The sequence below is a fragment of the Lathyrus oleraceus genome, chromosome 1 (assembly GCF_024323335.1).
Source record: "Lathyrus oleraceus cultivar Zhongwan6 chromosome 1, CAAS_Psat_ZW6_1.0, whole genome shotgun sequence".
NCBI lineage: Eukaryota > Viridiplantae > Streptophyta > Magnoliopsida > Fabales > Fabaceae > Lathyrus > Lathyrus oleraceus.
In genome coordinates, this window is record NC_066579.1 from 147,810,055 (window position 1) to 147,829,048 (window position 18,994).

An 18,994-nucleotide genomic window follows, 5' to 3' on the forward strand; every position below is an offset into this window, starting at 1 on the left:
CACCTGGATGTGAAATAGAGGAACGTTTCAATCGGGTAGGTCATTGAATTTATTGTCATTTCCATGTAATTTTTCATTATAATATGAATAAAATTTTTATTTTCAATATTTTTTTTAATTAATTAAAATTAAAAAAAATTAAAGGTGCATGCGCCACATGAATTTGCGCATACACTATATGCATGCGCCAATGCATGTGACACCACACATGCATGCGTCAAGAAGCATGATGCCTACATGCATTGGATTTGTGTGCATACGCCAAAGCTCTGAGCGTCTCCTCTCTATCTTGATTGGATGCGCCAATTAAACTGACGCATCAGTTAAAAAGATGGTTATTTTAATATATTTTTTAAAATTTTGATTATTTTAATATTTTAATTGAAAATGTTGATTATTTAAAAAAAAATCTTTAGTGTATCTAATTAAAATTCTCAATATCCACAATTAATTAGATTTATTTATTTAAAAATTTGAAATTGTCCTTATTCACAAAAAGATGAAAATATTTGAAAATATCCTGCATTTTTTATCTGTATACAGTCTCTCGTTATCCTCCATAGATGAAAGAGAAACTAACATGAAATGTTGCTTCCCGCTACTAACTTCCACACTTTCACTCCTTCATCTCCATTCTTCTCGCTCCCCTTTCACTTCCCCAATCCAAAAACCCTAACCCTTACCCCCTCCAAATTCATTGTTCGAAGCTCAGTTTCCAAATCCCGAACCCTTCCGGAATCCGCCATTCAACGAATTGCCGACAAACTCCACTCCCTCGGCATCGCCACCGATCAATCCACATCCACCGCCACTTCCACAGCTGCCGGTGAAATCTTCGTTCCGTTACCACACAACCTCCCGAAGCACCGCGTAGGGCATACACTCGACCTCAGTTGGAGCACACCGGAGAGTCCAGTCCCGCTTCCTGGAAAAGGAATTGAGAAATTGAGCGAGAATGAGGTGGAGAGACAGCGATTGGAGAGGGAGAAGGCGAGGGAGGCCAAGAGAAGGAGAGTTCCGACGCTTGCGGAGCTGAGTCTGACTGATGGGGAGATTTTGAGATTGACGAAGTTAGGGTTTGAGATGAAGCAGAAGATTAAGGTTGGGAAGGCTGGGGTGAAGGAAGGGATTGTTAACGGAATTCATGAACGGTGGAGGCGCTCTGAAGTTGTGAGGATTGTTTGTGAGGATCTTTGTAGAACTAACATGAAAAGGACTCATGATATATTGGAGGTATAATTTTATAAATAAGTGAAATTTTTATAGTTTTTCACTTTTTTGCTTTGATTTTACTTGCTTGGATGAATGGATAGATTAGTGATACTAATCAATAAAATTGGGCTGGTATTGTGAGAAAGGTAACCAACTTTGTATTGAGTCAGGAACTACCAAGCACATAGCCACACACATGGACACCAACCAGACACACTAACAATCATATACGCATATACAGATACTTATTTTAAATATTGAAATAGAAATGATGGATTGTGACTACATATATAAATGTCGTATATCTGATGTATTGGTGTGGAAGCATGAACACTTTAAACTTTGAAGTTGGAAGTTGGAATCCAGATTCATGTCTGAGATGAAACTACATTGGGATATATTTTGGATGTTTTAGTTAGTGTTTAATAATTATATATACATAACATTTTGGTATTGTTGAAACCAGTTGTAGAATTAAATATTGTGACAAAATGATAAAATATGATTGAATGTTTGATGTAAGAGTTCGTTTGCACCTTGTTGACATTGTTAGAATCAGAATGCCACGATGATAAAAACATATATGATTTTATATCAATAGTAATTGCAATTAATTTTTAAATATTGACTCTTTATTGTATCATTATAATCTTATCTATTTTCCTTTTCATGTTTGTGTTTTGCACGCGGACATATATGCTAAGAAAACTTTGCTCTCTCTCTTTTTATTTTATTTTATTTTTTAACATATATTTTGGGCTAAAATGCTGTAATTGTCCCACATAACTGTAAGTGATTTTACAAAATCCTATGTTGTTCAAAGTGTGCGACAAACCCGTAAAGTTACCAAACTGTGCACGTCGACTTCTTAGAGCATCTCCAATGGTGCATCTAAATTGGGTCTGCTTAATTCATTTTTGATGGATTCTATCACGCCACATCAAGTTTGACAACTTTCCACTCCAATGATTCACTCTTTAAGAACTCAACATGAGTCCTTCAACCTATTATGCTATTCACGGAAACCATATTTTAATGTTAAGAACAGGTTGCTTATATAAGAATAGCTTCTGCTAGTGATCGTGATTGTTGCTAAGAACTGGATAAGAACCCTGTAAGCATAAAATTGTTTTCGTATTCATATTACTATTTGTTTTGTAGATATAGGGAAGGATATTGTAAAACGATAATTTTTATTATTTTTTTGTTTTTCTTTCTATACTTATTGACAAGTACATCCTCATTTTCACTTTATTTTCTGCTTTCAACAGTTTGTACGAAAAACAGAGAAACTGTTGTGTGTTTGGTTTTGAGAAAACAATTTCTTTTATTTTTCATCCATCTAATATGATTAGGGAGCCCTAAGTACAATAATCTGATTATAGCTTATACTATTTGTCATTGTCAGAGAAAAACTGGAGGACTTGTTGTTTGGAGATCTGGAAGCAAGATAATATTGTACAGAGGGATTGATTATAAGTATCCTTACTTCCTATCAGATAAAGTTTTGAGAGATGATAACAGTGGTGATGCTTTGCAACATATGGATGGTGATGATAAAAATTCTGTTGAAAGAGAGAGCCATTTGTCTGATATGAATTCAACCACACATGCTGGGCAAAGTTCAAACATCAAAACTATTAAATCAGCTTTGGTACAAGGAGTTGGGGCTCCCAATAAAGTTAGATTTCAATTGCCAGGTGAAGCAGAGCTTTTAGAAGAAGTAGACAGCTTATTAGAGGGCCTCGGGCCTCGATTTACTGATTGGTGGGGGTTTGACCCTGTGCCTGTTGATGCTGATCTTCTACCTGCTGTTATTCCTGGATTTAGGCACCCTTTTCGCCTACTTCCATATGGTGTGAAGTCTAATCTAACAGATGATGAATTAACCACATTGAAGAGACTTGGCAGACCTTTACCATGCCATTTTGCATTAGGTCAGTTTGTCCTACATTTCCTAACCGACCATATTTGGATCCTGGGTGCATTCGGAATAACATATTTACAATTTATCTGAGATTATTTTATGGCATGAGTACTTATGTTATGAGTTTGGGCGAGCTGTTAAAAATACCCTACGACACGTTCCTAAGTTTTTTTTGAGCTTATTTCAGCGTGCTCTCGAAAATAGCTTACCAAAACAACATATAACATATATGACAACAATTTACCCTAATTCCATCTTCAATTATAGAAATAGTTTATAGGTAAGCACTTAATTTATTTTGCTGTTCTTTTGTTTTACAGGTAGGAACAGGAAACTTCAAGGAGTGGCTGCTGCAATTATCAAGCTCTGGGAAAGGTGTGAGATTGTCAAGATTGCAGTAAAAAGAGGTGTGCAGAATACTAGCAATAAGATAATGGCTGCAGAGCTTAAGGTCAGTCATCGTTTTTGCTTAATATTTTCAAATTTCTGAAATTTTGTACTTATGGTTTTAAATTTAATACAATGGTTAAAGGAAGTGTATAACCTTGTCTGTCATAGCCTACACCTGCTCTTTTTGGTGCCATGTTTGTGATTCATGTTACTGCAGTTAACTACACCTTTCAGTCAATGTCACTTGTAAAATCATTTGGAATATTGAGTTCCAAGGATATGTTACCTTTGATGGCAATGAATTCCTATCTGATTCATGTTACAATGTTCATGCCGGTGGTTGAAGTGAAGAATCTTTGATATTGTCGTTAACTTGCACATTAGTTTCATCCTACTTCAACATTCATGACAAAATGGAAGCTAAATATGTTTGCATTTGTCAATTTTGTTGTTGGCTTGGCTGTTTTCATTCACCCTGTAAGTAAAATAAAATTGCAAGTCCCTCACATGAAATTCCCGAGCTCTGTTGTTTTATCTTGCATGTCCAATTAACAATTGGATAGTGTAAATTAATTTGTCTCAGTAAGATTTTTTTAATGTCACATTTTCTTCTAATCTGTTAATGAATGTTAGACCTAATCCAAGTCCAATAATGGAGGTAAACAAGACAAAGATCATTTTTCGGGTAAAGGTACGAAGAAACGAGGCGTCTGGAAGGTTTATTCCAAAAGGCAGGAAGAGGAGAGGGTGGGAGAAAATTATGTAGAAGGCTGAAGTGTCAATTCTTATGGAGGATGGGTTGTGAGGGAGTAGAGTGAGTCATTTTTTGTGATGATATATATTACGACGAGGAGACTAGAGTAGCCATGAGATCTGGTTGATGAGAGTTACCTTTGAATTGAGTTTCTTTTCTGTTCGACTCTAGTAATAATATTAATATATACTCATTTCCTTTTGAATATTTTTTATCCTATCATTTACTCCAAGAGTTACATGCTTTACCTCATGTCACCCCAAATGATGGATGATGTTGAATTATTAGAAGTGAAAGTAAGCCCTGTTGGAGGGTTCAATTCAATCGAGATTTCAATACTGGAGTTTTAACAATATCTACTTCTTGAAATGAGTAAAATGTTGAACCTGTGAACTTTTAAGGGTGAAAGCAGTGGTGGTACCCCAAGCGTTGGGGATTCTTTTTTGACTGGGCCTTAATTGGACAAGTATTCCATTGTACTTAGTCAAGTTGCCAATGTTCGATGGTGTTGATCTGTGAGCTACGCTATGTGAGCAGACTGTTTTTGAGATTCAAGGTACCTCTGAGGATGTAATAGTTAAGCTTGCTCTCCTTAGTATGGATGGTCACATAATTCACTGGTTTAATTTGTTGAGAGGCTGAGGACCACATTATGTGAAGGCTTGAAGTGTCTAACCTATCAGTAGCTCATGGACTACAAATCCAACTGTTTGTGTTTTCATTGTGGGGAGAAGTCTTATCTCTTGCATTAGTGCTCAAAGAAGAAGCAGTGTATTTTAGTTTTGGGGAATAATGAGAAGACTATAAACAAAGATGGCGAGATTCCATTCATCTTGGAGTTGTTATGGTTAACCATCTTTTAGTATCCCTTGACATTTTAGTTTATCTTCATTTCTCCATTTTAGTCCGAAGAATTGAACAAAATAATATCTCAATTTGGGCTCTGGGCCTAACCTAACCCCACAAATCCGTTTTGTAGTACTACAATTAAGGTGGCTTTCCAACATAATACAAATATCCATACAACAACTAAGCCTTATTAAATTCCGTCATAATACAGAGATCCCTAATCAGTTTTAAATTGAATTGCTCACTGATCTGGCACAACTGTTTGAGGGGAGCTAGTTAAACACTGGTTTTGTAGCTAGAGTAAATGCATCATATATTTACAGTTTTATAACAAGATATATATATCTTGATTTCAGTTTGATAAAAGATCTACTTCTCTGCAGTATCTGACTGGAGGAACTCTCCTGTCTCGGAATAAAGAAGTTATTGTCATTTATAGAGGAAAGGACTTCTTGCCTGCTGCAGTTTCTTCAGCAATTCGGGAGAGGAGGAATGTTTTAAGAAATAAAGTGAAGGCTGAAAACAACTTATCAGCTACAGCCTCTTCACATTCTGAAGGAAATGATATGGCACTCCTTAAAGATGAAGAAATCATTGAAAAACAAATATTGGCGAAGGCCAATGAAGCTCTTAAAAGGACTACCATCAAATTGTCACAGGTATGATTTCATTAACAAGTTCCAATTTGATGTTTCTTACTTGTTACTTTAGAGTTACTGGTGGTATAGCTTTCACATGCAGGCACTAGAGAAGAAAGAAAAAGCTGAAAAACTTCTAGGAAATCTGGAAAGAGCTGAGAGACCTCAAGGACAAGAAATAGATAAAGAGGGTATTACTCAAGAAGAAAGATACATGTTGCGGAGAATTGGCTTGAAGATGGACCCCTTCTTGTTGCTAGGTGACCTAATATGTTTGAAAATCAGTGATAGATAGTTGATTATAATTTATTGGCTTTATTCTAAACATGGAAATAAACTATTGACACCTTTAAAGCTATCTAAAATATTTGACTTTGATAAAATTTATTCCTGACAACCCTCTCTTGATTTTCAGGAAGACGAGGGGTTTTTGATGGAACAGTGGAAAATATGCATCTTCATTGGAAGTATCGTGAACTTGTGAAGATAATTTGTAAGCATGGAAACCTAGAATATGTCCACCAGACAGCTCAGACCTTAGAGGCAGAAAGTGGTGGAATATTAGTAGCAGTAGAAAGAATTAACAAGGGCTATGCAATCATTGTTTATCGTGGAAAGAATTATAGTAGGCCTGATACTTTGAGGCCGCAGACACTTCTAAATAAAAAGCAAGCATTGAAGCGTTCTATAGAGGCACAGCGCCGTCAGGTAAAATTGCCATTATTGACTGGAGTTGGACTATTTGTGTTGGAGTGTTATAGATAATTTGGTATCTACATTTCCTTTGTGAAAAGAGAATAAGGGTAGGGTGAAAGACAGTATTATTTGCATGGTAAACAATTGTAATAATAATAATAATAATAGTAATAGTAATAATTCTTGAATCTGAATTTCTTGTATTATTATGTGGAGGAAATATATATATATATATATATATATATATATATATATATATATATATATATATATATATATATCAACCCTACTAATTAAGGAAAGATTTAATACAATAATATCATAAATAATATCTTAATTGATACTACTAATAAAAACAATAGATACAGAATAATAATAAAACAATATCTCAACACTCCCCCTCCAGGTTAGAACTTTTAGAATGTTATCAAAAACAGTATTTTCTTAGAAGCACAAATTTTTGCTCAGAAAAAGAACCACTTTTTTCAGTGATCGATTTTTTTAAGGAAAAATGATTCTGGATATTAAACTCTAAATATAACACAAGAAAATAAAAACTTTATCTAGAAAAGAGCACATCCAATTTTTATATGGTAGTTTATTGGTGTTAATCTTATGTTAAAGCAGTGCCTGACAGCCTTACAAGTGACTACATCACTTGGTGTGGATTTTCTTTGTTGTTATTAAATTTTTATTATTTTAAAAAAGGAGTTAACTAACTGCTAATATTATATGATAAAAATATCACCACCTTATTCCTTTCAATCTTGCAGGCATTGAAGCTTCATGTTTTGAAGTTAAATAAGAACATAAATGAATTGAAACTTCAAATGGCAAGTGGTTCTTACTTTTATTATTATCTTGAAATACTTTTCCCTTCAATCTCTAATGTAAAATATTAATTTATTCATCTTAATAGGTTAAAGATGAGGCTAGCAGCAAGCAGATAGCTGAAGAGTTGGGATGTGACTTGGTGAGCTATCCCGCGTTGCTTCTTTATTTCTATAATGATAGAAACTGGTACCAAACATAGAAATATAATAGAAATAGCTTCCTTTTGTTGATGATAGAATAGGATTACACAATGGACTCCCAAGAAGTTCGAGAGTCTAGGGTCTCTCCCTTCCAAGAATTCGAGAGAGAGCTTGGTCTCTCCCAAGTCCCAACCAGTATCTAGTCCCGCTTAATTGCCTACTGACTTTTCCTTCCAATTCCCTATTTATTCAACAACTGTTTAATAGTACTAGTAACTGCTACCTGATATAATAACTGACCCCTAATAACATAATAACCACAATCTTGTAACATAATAACAATATTATTAAGATGTCAGCATATAACAGTCTCCTTCCCTTTTTACAAATATGAAATTAGTATTTTTGGTTAATCAAGCCAAAGAGGTATAGGCAAATGCAAGTACAGTACATTCTAGATGTATAGGATTAATGGCTGAACTCAATTTTTCCTGCCTTTTTCTTTTAAAGTATAGTCTATAATATGTAAATATTCAAGGCTACAATGTTTTATCATGGCTCATGTGACTTGAGTTATATCTATTCTTATGCGAATTACATATTTTATCACAACCTAGCTAAGACCAATCACATAGTTTAAGAGAGTTTCTTACATTTTAGTATTTGAGACGAACAATTTGAAAATTGAAAACAATGAGTGTTTCTGAATAGTAGAGTTTAATGAGACTTAAGATTCCAATGATGTTACTTGTGTTGTTCTCTAAATAATGATTTCTGAAATATTTTTTGACGTGATCCAAGACTATAGACAAACATGAAGCTAGTTCAAAACCCATCAATAGCAATTCTCCAAAAGAAGCTTCTGTTGACAATCAACAACCTACACAAGAGCAGCACATTGAGCTGATTGATAGTAGTGGAGCATGTCAAGACAAACATGAAGCTAGTTCTAATTCCACAAATTGCAATTCTCCAAAAGAAGCGTCTGTTGACAATCAACAACTTACGCAGGAGCAGCATATTGAGCTGATTGATAGTGGTGGAGCACGTCAAGACAAACATGAAGCTAGTTCAAATTCCACAAATTGCAATTCTCCAAAAGAAGCTTCTGTTGACAATCAACAACCTACACAGGAGCAGCAGATTAGGCTGATTGATAGTGGTGGAGCGCCCCAAGGTGAACCAGAATTCGTGGGGCGTTTGGTTCATCCAGAAAAACAGGCAAGCATGTCATGTTTTGGTTGATAAAAATGAAAATGTTGTTCTCAATCTTATGGATTATCATATGGTGATATCAGGGTTTCTTCCGACATTTTTATTTGTTATTGATATGGTCAAATTAATATGGATTTCAGTTGGATGAAGTGAGGGATTCTCTGGTTGATACTGGGCACGAGGTCTCTAAAAACAAAGCAATGGAAGCATTAATTACGTCATCCAAAAGTGATCCCGAACCATCAGCTCAAGTGATAAATAAGAGTTCAAATGAGTTTTCTTCTAGATCTTCATATCTTTCCAACCGAGAGAGACTTCTTCTCCGAAAGCAGGCCTTAAGGACGAAAAATCGACTTGACATTGCCATTGGTATTTTCATCTCTATTTTCTCTTTTCTAGAGTTTTTTTTACCTTCACTTGATAAATTTTGATTGATGTCATCACCCTGAAATTTTCAATTTATGAATTGTATTTTAGTGGAAGTATCCTAATTGGAAGGAGTACTATAATCTCATTTTGTTTCATCATCCATGGCCATATATTTTCTTCTCAGGAAAGAGCAATATTGTAACTGGTCTTGCAAAAGCAATCAAGGATCACTTCCAGAGGATCCCTTTTGTCATAGTTAATGTCAAAGGAAGGGCAAAAGGGACCTCAGTTCATGAGTTAGTGTCCAAGTTAGAGGTCTCGCTTGATTTTAATTCATCCCCTTTTTCTCTTCACTTTGAATTATTTGTCTTAATCAATAACTATTCTCTAAATCCTGAAATTTATCTTACCTATTGTTCTTACAGCAAGCAACAGGTGGAGTTTTAGTCTCTCGCGAGCCTAGCAAAATCATACTTTACAGGGGTTGGGGGGCAGGATCGAATCCTGGCAATAATTTAAATTTAAATGATAGTAAAGGAGGAGGAGGAGGAGGAGGAGGAGGAGGAGGAGGAGAGCCGAGTGTGTCTCCTGAACTGTTGGAAGCTATCAGAATTGAATGTGGATTGCAGTAACAAACAGAACATTGCAACTATTTACTGATCAAGTATCCACAAACAAATTGCCATAATTTTTTCTGTAACACTGTCTGTGGCAGCAGCGACGGTTACACATGATTTATAGAAAGATGGAGATATGAAGTCATTGAGAGGCCAATTGTTGATAGCCAATGATTAACATTGAAAATTGAGGGTGTCATAAAGGTTTGTTGAAAATGGGAAGAAGGAAAACACCCCAGAGGAACTGAAAAAGAAATACTACTGCAACCAGTAAGAAGTAGATAGTGTCAGTTTTCTTGTCAGTTTCAAATGAGTTTTCTCTACTTCAGTTTTTGTGTCAGTTACATGAAAATCATACATTGAAAAATCTTTGAAGTCATGTTTGTGTCCTTAAATAGGTAGTGTCAGTTCTCTGTCGAACATTTGCTTTCCTCTGGGATTGAACATAAATGTTTCATGTAATAGACATTCCCCTGCCATGTGTCTTGTTTCTTTGCAATGCCTTATTCTGTTCGAAAGGTGAATCAAGTTGAATGGGTATTGGTTTTGTGGGTATAGAAGTAGAGAAACAAATGTAAATATAGGACTGGTAAAAATGAAGATGGTAAAAAAATTAAAATTATTATGTTTTATATTACGAATCACAGACTGAACTTGAAACCAAACAAGTGCTCTGTCTTATTAATTCTTGCCGTTGTTCAGTTGTCTAGTTATTCCTGTAACTTTCATCATTGAATTGCAATACTTTCTACTTCTACTTCCTATCCATCTTTAAGAAAAAATATTAAAAGTAGTTTAGTGTTCAGCTTTTTAATAAATGATTTGGTTTGATCAAAATCCTTATATAAATAATTTAGTAAAAGTTAAAAAGTATTATAAAAATTGATTATCGGAGCTATTTTGCAAAAATTTTCGATACACAAAAAAGTTAAAAAATATTTGAAAAATAACTATCGGAACTCTTTTGCAAAGTCTTCTGGTATACGAAAATTGACTACCGAAATTCTTTTGTAAAGTCTTATGATATACAAAAAAAGTTAAAAACAAACTCGAAAAATGATTACCATAACTCTTTTCCAAAGTATTCCGGTACATAGAAAAAGTTTAATACTCAAAAAATGATTATTAGAATTCTTTTGCAAAGTCTTCCGGTACACAAAAATGATTATCTGAATTTTTTTGTAAAGTTTTCTGATACATAAGACTTGACTACCGAAACTTTTTTGTAAAGTCTTTCCAAACATAAGAATTGACTATCGGATTTTTTTTTCAAAGTCTTCCTGTACATACAAAAAAAATTAAAAAAATACTTGAAAAATGAGTATGGAACTCTTTTTCAAAATCGTCTTGAACACAAAAATTGACTATCAAGATTCTTTTATAGTCTTCCGGTACGCACAAAAAATTTAAAAAAATATTTGAAAAATTACCATCAAAATTCTTTTTCAAAATCGCAAAATAAAATTTAAAAAATAAAATAATAAATTAGTTAAAATATATAAGAATAAAATTTATAATTTTTATGGTGTAGGTATAAGTATAGGGCTATGAGTTAAAATTTTATCCGTACAACTATTCCTAATAATGTATGGATCCTTAGGTTGGTTCTACTCATCATATGACATTTGCTCCCACACCATTATCTTTGTATACCTCTCATCTTCAATTATACATTATATCGCAGCCGTTGAGCTCTCGTGCTCCTATTGATGGATATGGAAATATTAACTTGTAACCTTCATTACATTGCAAAATGTGCTTTTTCTTTTATTTTAAATAAAAGTATTGAATCATATGCTACTCCACAAACTTTATCATAACTTATCATAGTTTAAATTATGAATCACACTCATGTGTCTTTTTCTTTTAGTTTAAGTAAAAGAATTGAATAATTTGATCTTATTCATTTTAATATTAGGAGACTTGCTCTTATTTATAATACTTTTGTGCAAAATAATATGTTTTATTTATTGACGATTGTACCGGAATAATTTAGATTTTTTTTTCCAAATCATAATCAAAAGCACTAAAATTATTTATTTAATTTTATAATATAGTGCAAACTCAATTTGGAGAACATATTAAGAGAATACATTTTGACAATGATGAAGAATATGTTAATTTCAACTTCATAAATAAACAAATGTATCATCCATGTAGAGACCTCTTAACAAAATGACATATCAGAAAGAAAAAGAATTATTATTTAATTGAAGTGGTTCGAGTTCTCATCTTTCAAATGATAGTTTCTTCCTTTTATTGGGGAGAAGCAATATTTATTGTCATCCATCTGATTATTCGTATCTAATCTCGAATCTTAGGAAATTTTAGTCTTGTTTAATATTCACTCACATTTTTCTTATGTTCTTATCTTGTAGAATCTTGAGTCTCGTGTGTTTGATTGTATTGACTTTGTTTATGGTGTGTTTGATTGTATTGACTTTGTTCATGGTCATAAGAAATATCACAATAAGTTAGATGTCTGTGTTCTTCAGCGTGTCTTTGTATATTAAGCACCTGATAAAATAGGGTACAAATGTTATCATCCTCACAATCTCAAGTTTTTTTAATCTCCAAAGATTTCACTATTCATGAAATAAGTCCTATTTCGCTCGTTCTCACTCTCGGGGGAGAATGTTAATGATTATGATTATGAGTTCGAGTTTTTGACCTTTTGTATTAGCCCCCACCCCTTAAAGATTTGATTCCGACTTCAATGACTAAACCAGATCCTAGTTTTGTTCCAAACTCTTCAATGACACCTAATTTGGATCATATTTCTGATTCAACTTTTGAACTCGAGTCTATTTATGTTACAGTTCCCTAGTGTCGTCTAACTTGCAAGAATCGGCACCTTCAGAACCAGTTCTAGTATATCAAAGAAGAAATAAATCCAATCAGCTTCAAAAACAATTTCAATCACCATAACTGAAGATAAATACTAAAAATGATTATATTATTGATGACATTCATATTTCTGATATTCTAGATGATGTATCATTTTCTTTTTAAAGGGATAAAATATTGGGTGCCTCTAAATATAGATATCATGTTTCTCAAGTTGTCAACTCTAAACATCTTTCTCTATATATTAAAATTTTATAGCAGCCGCTGACTCAGTGAAAATTTTATCATCGACTCAAAACACATTGAAAGATAAAATTAGGCTAAAGTATGAATGCAGAAATTCAAAATTCAAAAAATATATAACAAATTGTTGAAAGGAAAGAAGACAAGAAGCAAGTTAGATGCAGATGAATTTATACAATATATCCCAAATCAAATGATGCTCTTAATCGTTACAAGGCCAAACAAGTGGTAAAAGGGTATCCCTAGACGTATGTCATTGATTATGATGATACATTATCTCTTGTGAAAATGATTAATACTGTTAGGATCTTATTATCCTTTGTTGCTCACTTTAGTTGGGAACTGAGGTATATGTCCTGGGAGCGTCATGTTTAATTTTTTTTAATAAAAAAATATACAACTTATACCCTCAGATTTGCACAAAGTCGAGGGGATATAACTACCGGTGAACTCGCTTCGAATCATGAATGCTGCATTTTATGTTTTTTTTTCAATTGGCTCAGAGTCACTATTTCTCACTTGGCGCCTTTCCGTTTTCCCCTTTTTTGATTTATTTTGAATTACGAAGTTAATATTTTCAAATAACTTTTTTTCCAATTTTTTAAAATTTGTATTATCCCTCGGTTACATTGCCCAACTGAGGAGTTATTTATCTTTTGGATCAATATTTTTAAATTAATATTTTCAAATGCCTTTTTTATGTTTTATTTTTAATTATTATATAATCTATCCTCCCGGGTTTGTCTCAAAATCGAGGTGATAGTTCTTTTACATGAATTCCCATAATATGACGCTTTTTTTTTCTTTCAATTTTTTAATTTTTTTAGTTAGTCTATTCCCTCTGTTTTTTCTAAAAATCGATGTGTTTGCTCTTTAGAATGAATATTTCACAGAATTAGACTCTAACTTTTTATTTACCTATTGAGTTTCATCGTCATTCTCTTAACAAAAATCCTAGGCAATTTTCATCAAAACTAAGATTCCATCATCTCTTTTCAACATAAACTCTTTTCAACATCAACTCTTCCAACATCAACTCTTCCAACGTTACTCGTTGAAGCTTCGTCATCATGTTTGAGGTACGTAGCTCACCATTGAGATGTTGTTTATCACTGGAATGATGTTAGTTTTAGAAATTTTCATAGAAATGTTGTTAGAATTGTTGGTACACATCATGGTGTTATGTACTAACTGAAATGATGTTAGTTTTAGAAATGTTCATATAAATGGTTATATTTTTATAAATGTTCATTGGAATGGTAATACCACTGAAATGTACTATCCATATATGTTATTTTTCTTGAAATGATTCATCATAACTTGTTGTTTTAATCTTTAATCATGTTCATGCAATGTGTTTGTAACTTGTTTCGGAAATAGTCACTGTAATTTGTGATATAAAATTGTTTAAATTTGTGTTAGAAATAAATCATGTGCTGTGTTATTACTTATGTGTTAGAATTTAAAACTATTCAATATTGTGTCTTCTTATAACTTAAATTTGTTAATCATTTTGAATGAAGTGTTGTGTATATTTCTAATTACTATATTTCTATGATCTTTCTCTACTGCATATTTTTAGTTAGTATATTTCTATGATCTCTCTCTACTGTATATTTCTAGTTAGTATGTTTCTAAGGTCAACATCATTTTGGATGAAATGTTGTGTGATGTGGCTTTGAGGTCCATGTTGGTGTCTCTGTTATATGTTGCTATTTTTCTTAATTTACACAAACATGAGCGATTCAACAAGCATCTCTCATACAACATCAACTACAACCTCTGTTAATACATAAGGTAAAGGAAAAATTAAAGGTGTCACGATGTTGACCAATGTGAAAAAAGCCCACGAAAGTTATGTTCGCTTCTCGGTTAATTTTGATGAAAGAATTGATAAGACTTATGGTGAACATGTTGGTAATTTTATAGGTTACTTAGCATTACAAGGTAGAAGGAAAATGAGTATTTTGACAGATAATTGACACAATAATGATTGTGATTTGAAAGATAGCATATGGAACGATATTACAATATTTATTATTAATTTTATGATTTGTTTTATATATGGCCATTTTTTTGTTTAATAGTAATATCAACTCTATTATATAAACATATGAGGTGTTTATTATTCCAGAGGATAAAATGATGAAAAGAAATGGTTTGGATATGCTGGTGAGCGTTGGAGGGGTTTTAAGACACAAATCACACATGATTATATTAAATATGCAAATGATGAATCGGAGCCTCCATACGTGAAATATCCATTATTGATAAGAAAGCTTGAGAGGATTTTGAAAATTCTCGCACCACTCTTGATTTCATGGCTAAGATCCAAAAAAGAAAGGACAATAGAGGTAGAAATATCTATCCACATAGATTGTCTCGTTGAAGATATAATCAACTTGAACAAAAAATGATTAACGAAAAAAGAAAACAAAGAGAACTAGAGCTAGGAGATCCTTCTAGATGCATTGGTCGCAGTCCATCTCCACCATCACACCATGAGAAATGAAAGAGGGCACGTCAAAGACCAGATGGCGAGTTCACATAAGAGTTTACACGCAAAGTGGATGAAAAGGTTATAAGTAGGTATTTTTTCAATATTACTTATTTTAGTTAATTCAATTTTGTAAATATGAACCTTTATATGTGTTGTAGGATGTACTGGTTGAACAATCTAACATTGGTATTCCACGAGATCTTCATGGCATCTTGGTAGAAGCAATTGGAATCGAGGAGCATGTTAGACATGTATGTAGTCTTGGAAGAGGCGTCGACTTGAAGTAACATTTTAGACCATCGCAATCAATTAACAAAGAAAACCGTAAGAGATAAATTAAAGAGATAGTTGCTAAAAAGTTGGGGGGAGGTATTAGAACAGGTGCTGGAGACGTGGACTCAGGAGGTGATAGAGAAGTGGACTCAAGATGAACACAAGAGGGTGAATATGTAGGAGCGGGATAGGATTTTGAAGGAGGAGCAGGATAGGATGTTGTAGGAGGTGTGAGAGATGATCCAAGAGAAGCGATGGCTAAGGAGGAGTGAAAGAAGTTGTTCAAGGAAGTGTGGGAGAAGTTGTATGCGAAAGTGTGAGAGAAGTGTACCCATAATGAGATTAATGTATAAGCATAAGTTAAAAAAATTGTGTTGTATGTTGTTGTTATTTTTTGTGCATTTCAATTTTTGTATTGTATTTCGGTTATTTTTATGATGCAACAATTGAAATAAATAGTGTGCTCAACCACTCAAATTCAGATCAGTTGGACATACATGAGAAAGTAGTCGAGAAAGTTATTATGGGTGATGCAAGCATGAAAGATAGTTATTCTTCCTCGTAGCATAATATTGATACCACAACACCTCAATTAGATAACACTAAGCGACTATCAAAGATGATATAGGAGATTCTATACATCTACGAGTTTATTACATTAAAAAATGAACCCGAACAAGCTTATATACTCCATAAGATTTGTATTATGAAATTTGTGAATGCAGATGATTGGTTGGATATAACCGCACTACAATTGTGGTGCTCGTAAGCATAATTTTTACGGTGATTTTAATTTATATTTATTGTTCTCATACTTTAACATAAATATTTGACTTTTGCATTAACTTTTAATTAGGTTCATGCATGAGATGTATATTTAAAAGAAATTAAGAAAATATTGTTTCTTAGATCCATTGAACATTAAATTTCACAATATGGTAGAAAACAATATCAAGACGTACATACAAAACAAATTGATTAACGAGAACAAAAGTTGTTAACTGGGATAGTTGTACCATGCGTAAGTATATATTGTTGGGTTATCATGATTAGCATCCACATTGGGTCAAGAGCAACATACAAGTGAGAGAGACGACACCACATGTTCACCCAAAAGTTTAAGGTGATAGATGTATGAGTCATCTCACTTATAAAGTGCTAAACCTCCATTTTTCTAAGCAATATGGGACTTCCAACTCACACTTGTACACAACAATCTCCTCCTCAAGTGTGAGTTCATCCACTATGCTTCTCCTCAAGCAGAAATTCTTTCATCCATGTACACCTTTACCGCCGTTACGGGCACTACAATAGAACACACCGCCTGACCACCATATTGTCAGGAAGACTTTCGATACAAGGAGCCAATCCCTTAATTGAACCATCGTCTCCGATACCATTCTAATGGGAAATTAAGACACAAAAATAGACCAATACGGAACGGATATAAAATTTCCCAGACTTGTAGGAACCTTGAGGATTAACAACAAATATAAGACAACAAATCGAACAAATAAAGGCACAAAAGAACACCAATATTTTTAATATGGAAAACTCCTCAATATTAGAGTAAAAACCATGAGTCGTCCAGACCAAATAAATAACTCTACTATAATCAGTTAAGGATATAAGAAATTCTTAAAGTGATTCACAAACTAGTGCTAACACACGCAAACCACAAAGCAAACTAGCTTACAAATAAAAATAAAAATGTTAAAATTTTCTCAAATCTGCAGCTTCAGCACGAAGCAGATAACTCTCACCTCAGACGTTATTTTGAAATTATGATCAAAAGTTAGATACATGTGTCACAAACTTGTCCTTCAAATTTTAGCTCGATGCGATGGTTAACGAATCAGAGATCGTCGATTTAGTGAGACTGATTGCAAAAAAAATCTAATGAGTTTCTCTCCTTTTTTCTCTCTTTTGAATCCTTATTTTCTCTCTATCTCTCTCAACCCAAAATTTATCCTCTCCACTTAAATAAGTGAGACAAACAACCTAATCATATTTGGGCATTTCTCCACGTAGGAATGGAGTCCAAACCCAACAACCTCGACGCTCATTCATCCTTTTCTCAAATAGCCAAACCGGGTCCAACCCTATTAGAACAAGATTTGGTTTTGCATGTATACCTTGAGTTTTGATGATAACAATGTTGTATTTGTGTGAAAACAATTTTGGTACCCTAATGTTTTGTTATTGTGTAGCTTTAACAACTAGTTCTGATTTTGATCATATGATGTGCAACATCATCATTTTCTGAACTCTGAGTTCCAAATCCTCTTCCGCACTGCAATTAGAAGTTCGGAAAGACGTTAATATTGTTGCAGCAATGTTCTTTCTGCTTCTGTGTTATTTCACCCATCAGAAGCTTCTGAGGAGACTCTATATTGTTGTTGGAATGTTCTCTCAGTTTTTGCTTCTGGACATGACTCTGATCACCAAACTTCTGAAGAATGGAAAGCTTCTGAAGTTGTGTTATGTAGTTGAAGATTCTGAAGATCTAAATACAGACGATTGAAGTTATTAAGGTTCTGAATGAGGATTCTGAAAACTCTGAAGATTTTGAAGATATTGAAGAACTCAAGTTAGACTACTGACACTGTCAAGGTTCTGACCCAAGGTTCTGAAGTTTCTGAATCTAGCTCTCTACTTCTTCACTTCATGCTTCAATAATCTTTTATCAGAAGCCAATGAATCTGAAGATAAGATCAAATAAGGACGTGATCAAATAGTACATAATACAAATCGAACAACCTTTCCACTACCTAATTTTGTGGGCAAGGACTATACTATTCATCACACTTGCCACTGAATTTATGGGCGAAAGGACAGTACGTGAAATAATTCCTTTCTCATCCAACAGGGGACAACCGTTCAAGGAGCTTTCCCCATTTTTCTCTCCAATGGTCATATGCTTACACTATATAAGCATGCATTGGAGACTTGAAGAAAACGCTAATCTGCACAAGTATTTTGACAAGATATTTTTCTTTGTGAAAAACTATCATATTTTGTATACAATGTTCTTTAAGTATTTATTATTCATTTGTGCAAATATGCTTTTGTAGAAGTATCTTATAACACACTAAATATTCTTCAAACTATTTGTTTGAATCCTTAAGGAGGTTCTTCTTGAGAAGAGAAAGAAAGTTGTTCTTTGTGAGTCCTTAAGGAGACTAAGGTTTAGTTGGATCCTTGAGAAGACAAAGACAGTTATTCTTTATCTTTATTGTAATCTGTTGATTATAGTGGATTAAGTCCTTGTGTAAATAAGGCAAATCACCTTGGCGGGTGGACTGGATTAGATTTGATTTTTAAGCGAGTCAGGTAAAAATCATTGTGTTTTTATCTCTTCATTATTAGACTTGTTAGTGGTGTTTTTGTTTTGGAAAAATCTTTTGCTTGTAAAACCCAATTCAAACCCCCATTTCTTATGTTTTTCACACCTTCAATTGGTATCATAGCTCCGGTTCTGATTGTGATA

General features: G+C 33.4%; 1 protein-coding gene across 2 annotated transcripts; it reads left to right on the top strand.

Annotated features, from left to right (window-relative positions):
- Positions 1 to 518: 518 nt before the first annotated feature.
- On the top strand, positions 519 to 10,273 carry LOC127123018 (CRM-domain containing factor CFM2, chloroplastic). Of its 2 annotated transcripts, XM_051053286.1 has the most exons (12): positions 520 to 1,233; positions 2,621 to 3,149; positions 3,460 to 3,590; positions 5,516 to 5,791; positions 5,874 to 6,030; positions 6,186 to 6,478; positions 7,240 to 7,299; positions 7,386 to 7,439; positions 8,242 to 8,661; positions 8,796 to 9,024; positions 9,209 to 9,339; positions 9,450 to 10,273. In XM_051053286.1, the coding sequence occupies exons 1-12, from the start codon at positions 586 to 588 to the stop codon at positions 9,654 to 9,656; spliced, it is 3,135 nt and encodes a 1,044-aa protein (XP_050909243.1). In that variant the 5' UTR covers positions 520 to 585; the 3' UTR covers positions 9,657 to 10,273. The 2 variants fall into 2 exon arrangements, with proteins under 2 accessions (XP_050909247.1, XP_050909243.1); XM_051053290.1 differs by lacking the exon at positions 9,209 to 9,339 and having other exon boundaries at positions 519 to 1,233; positions 9,450 to 9,585.
- The last annotated feature ends 8,721 nt before the right edge of the window (positions 10,274 to 18,994 follow it).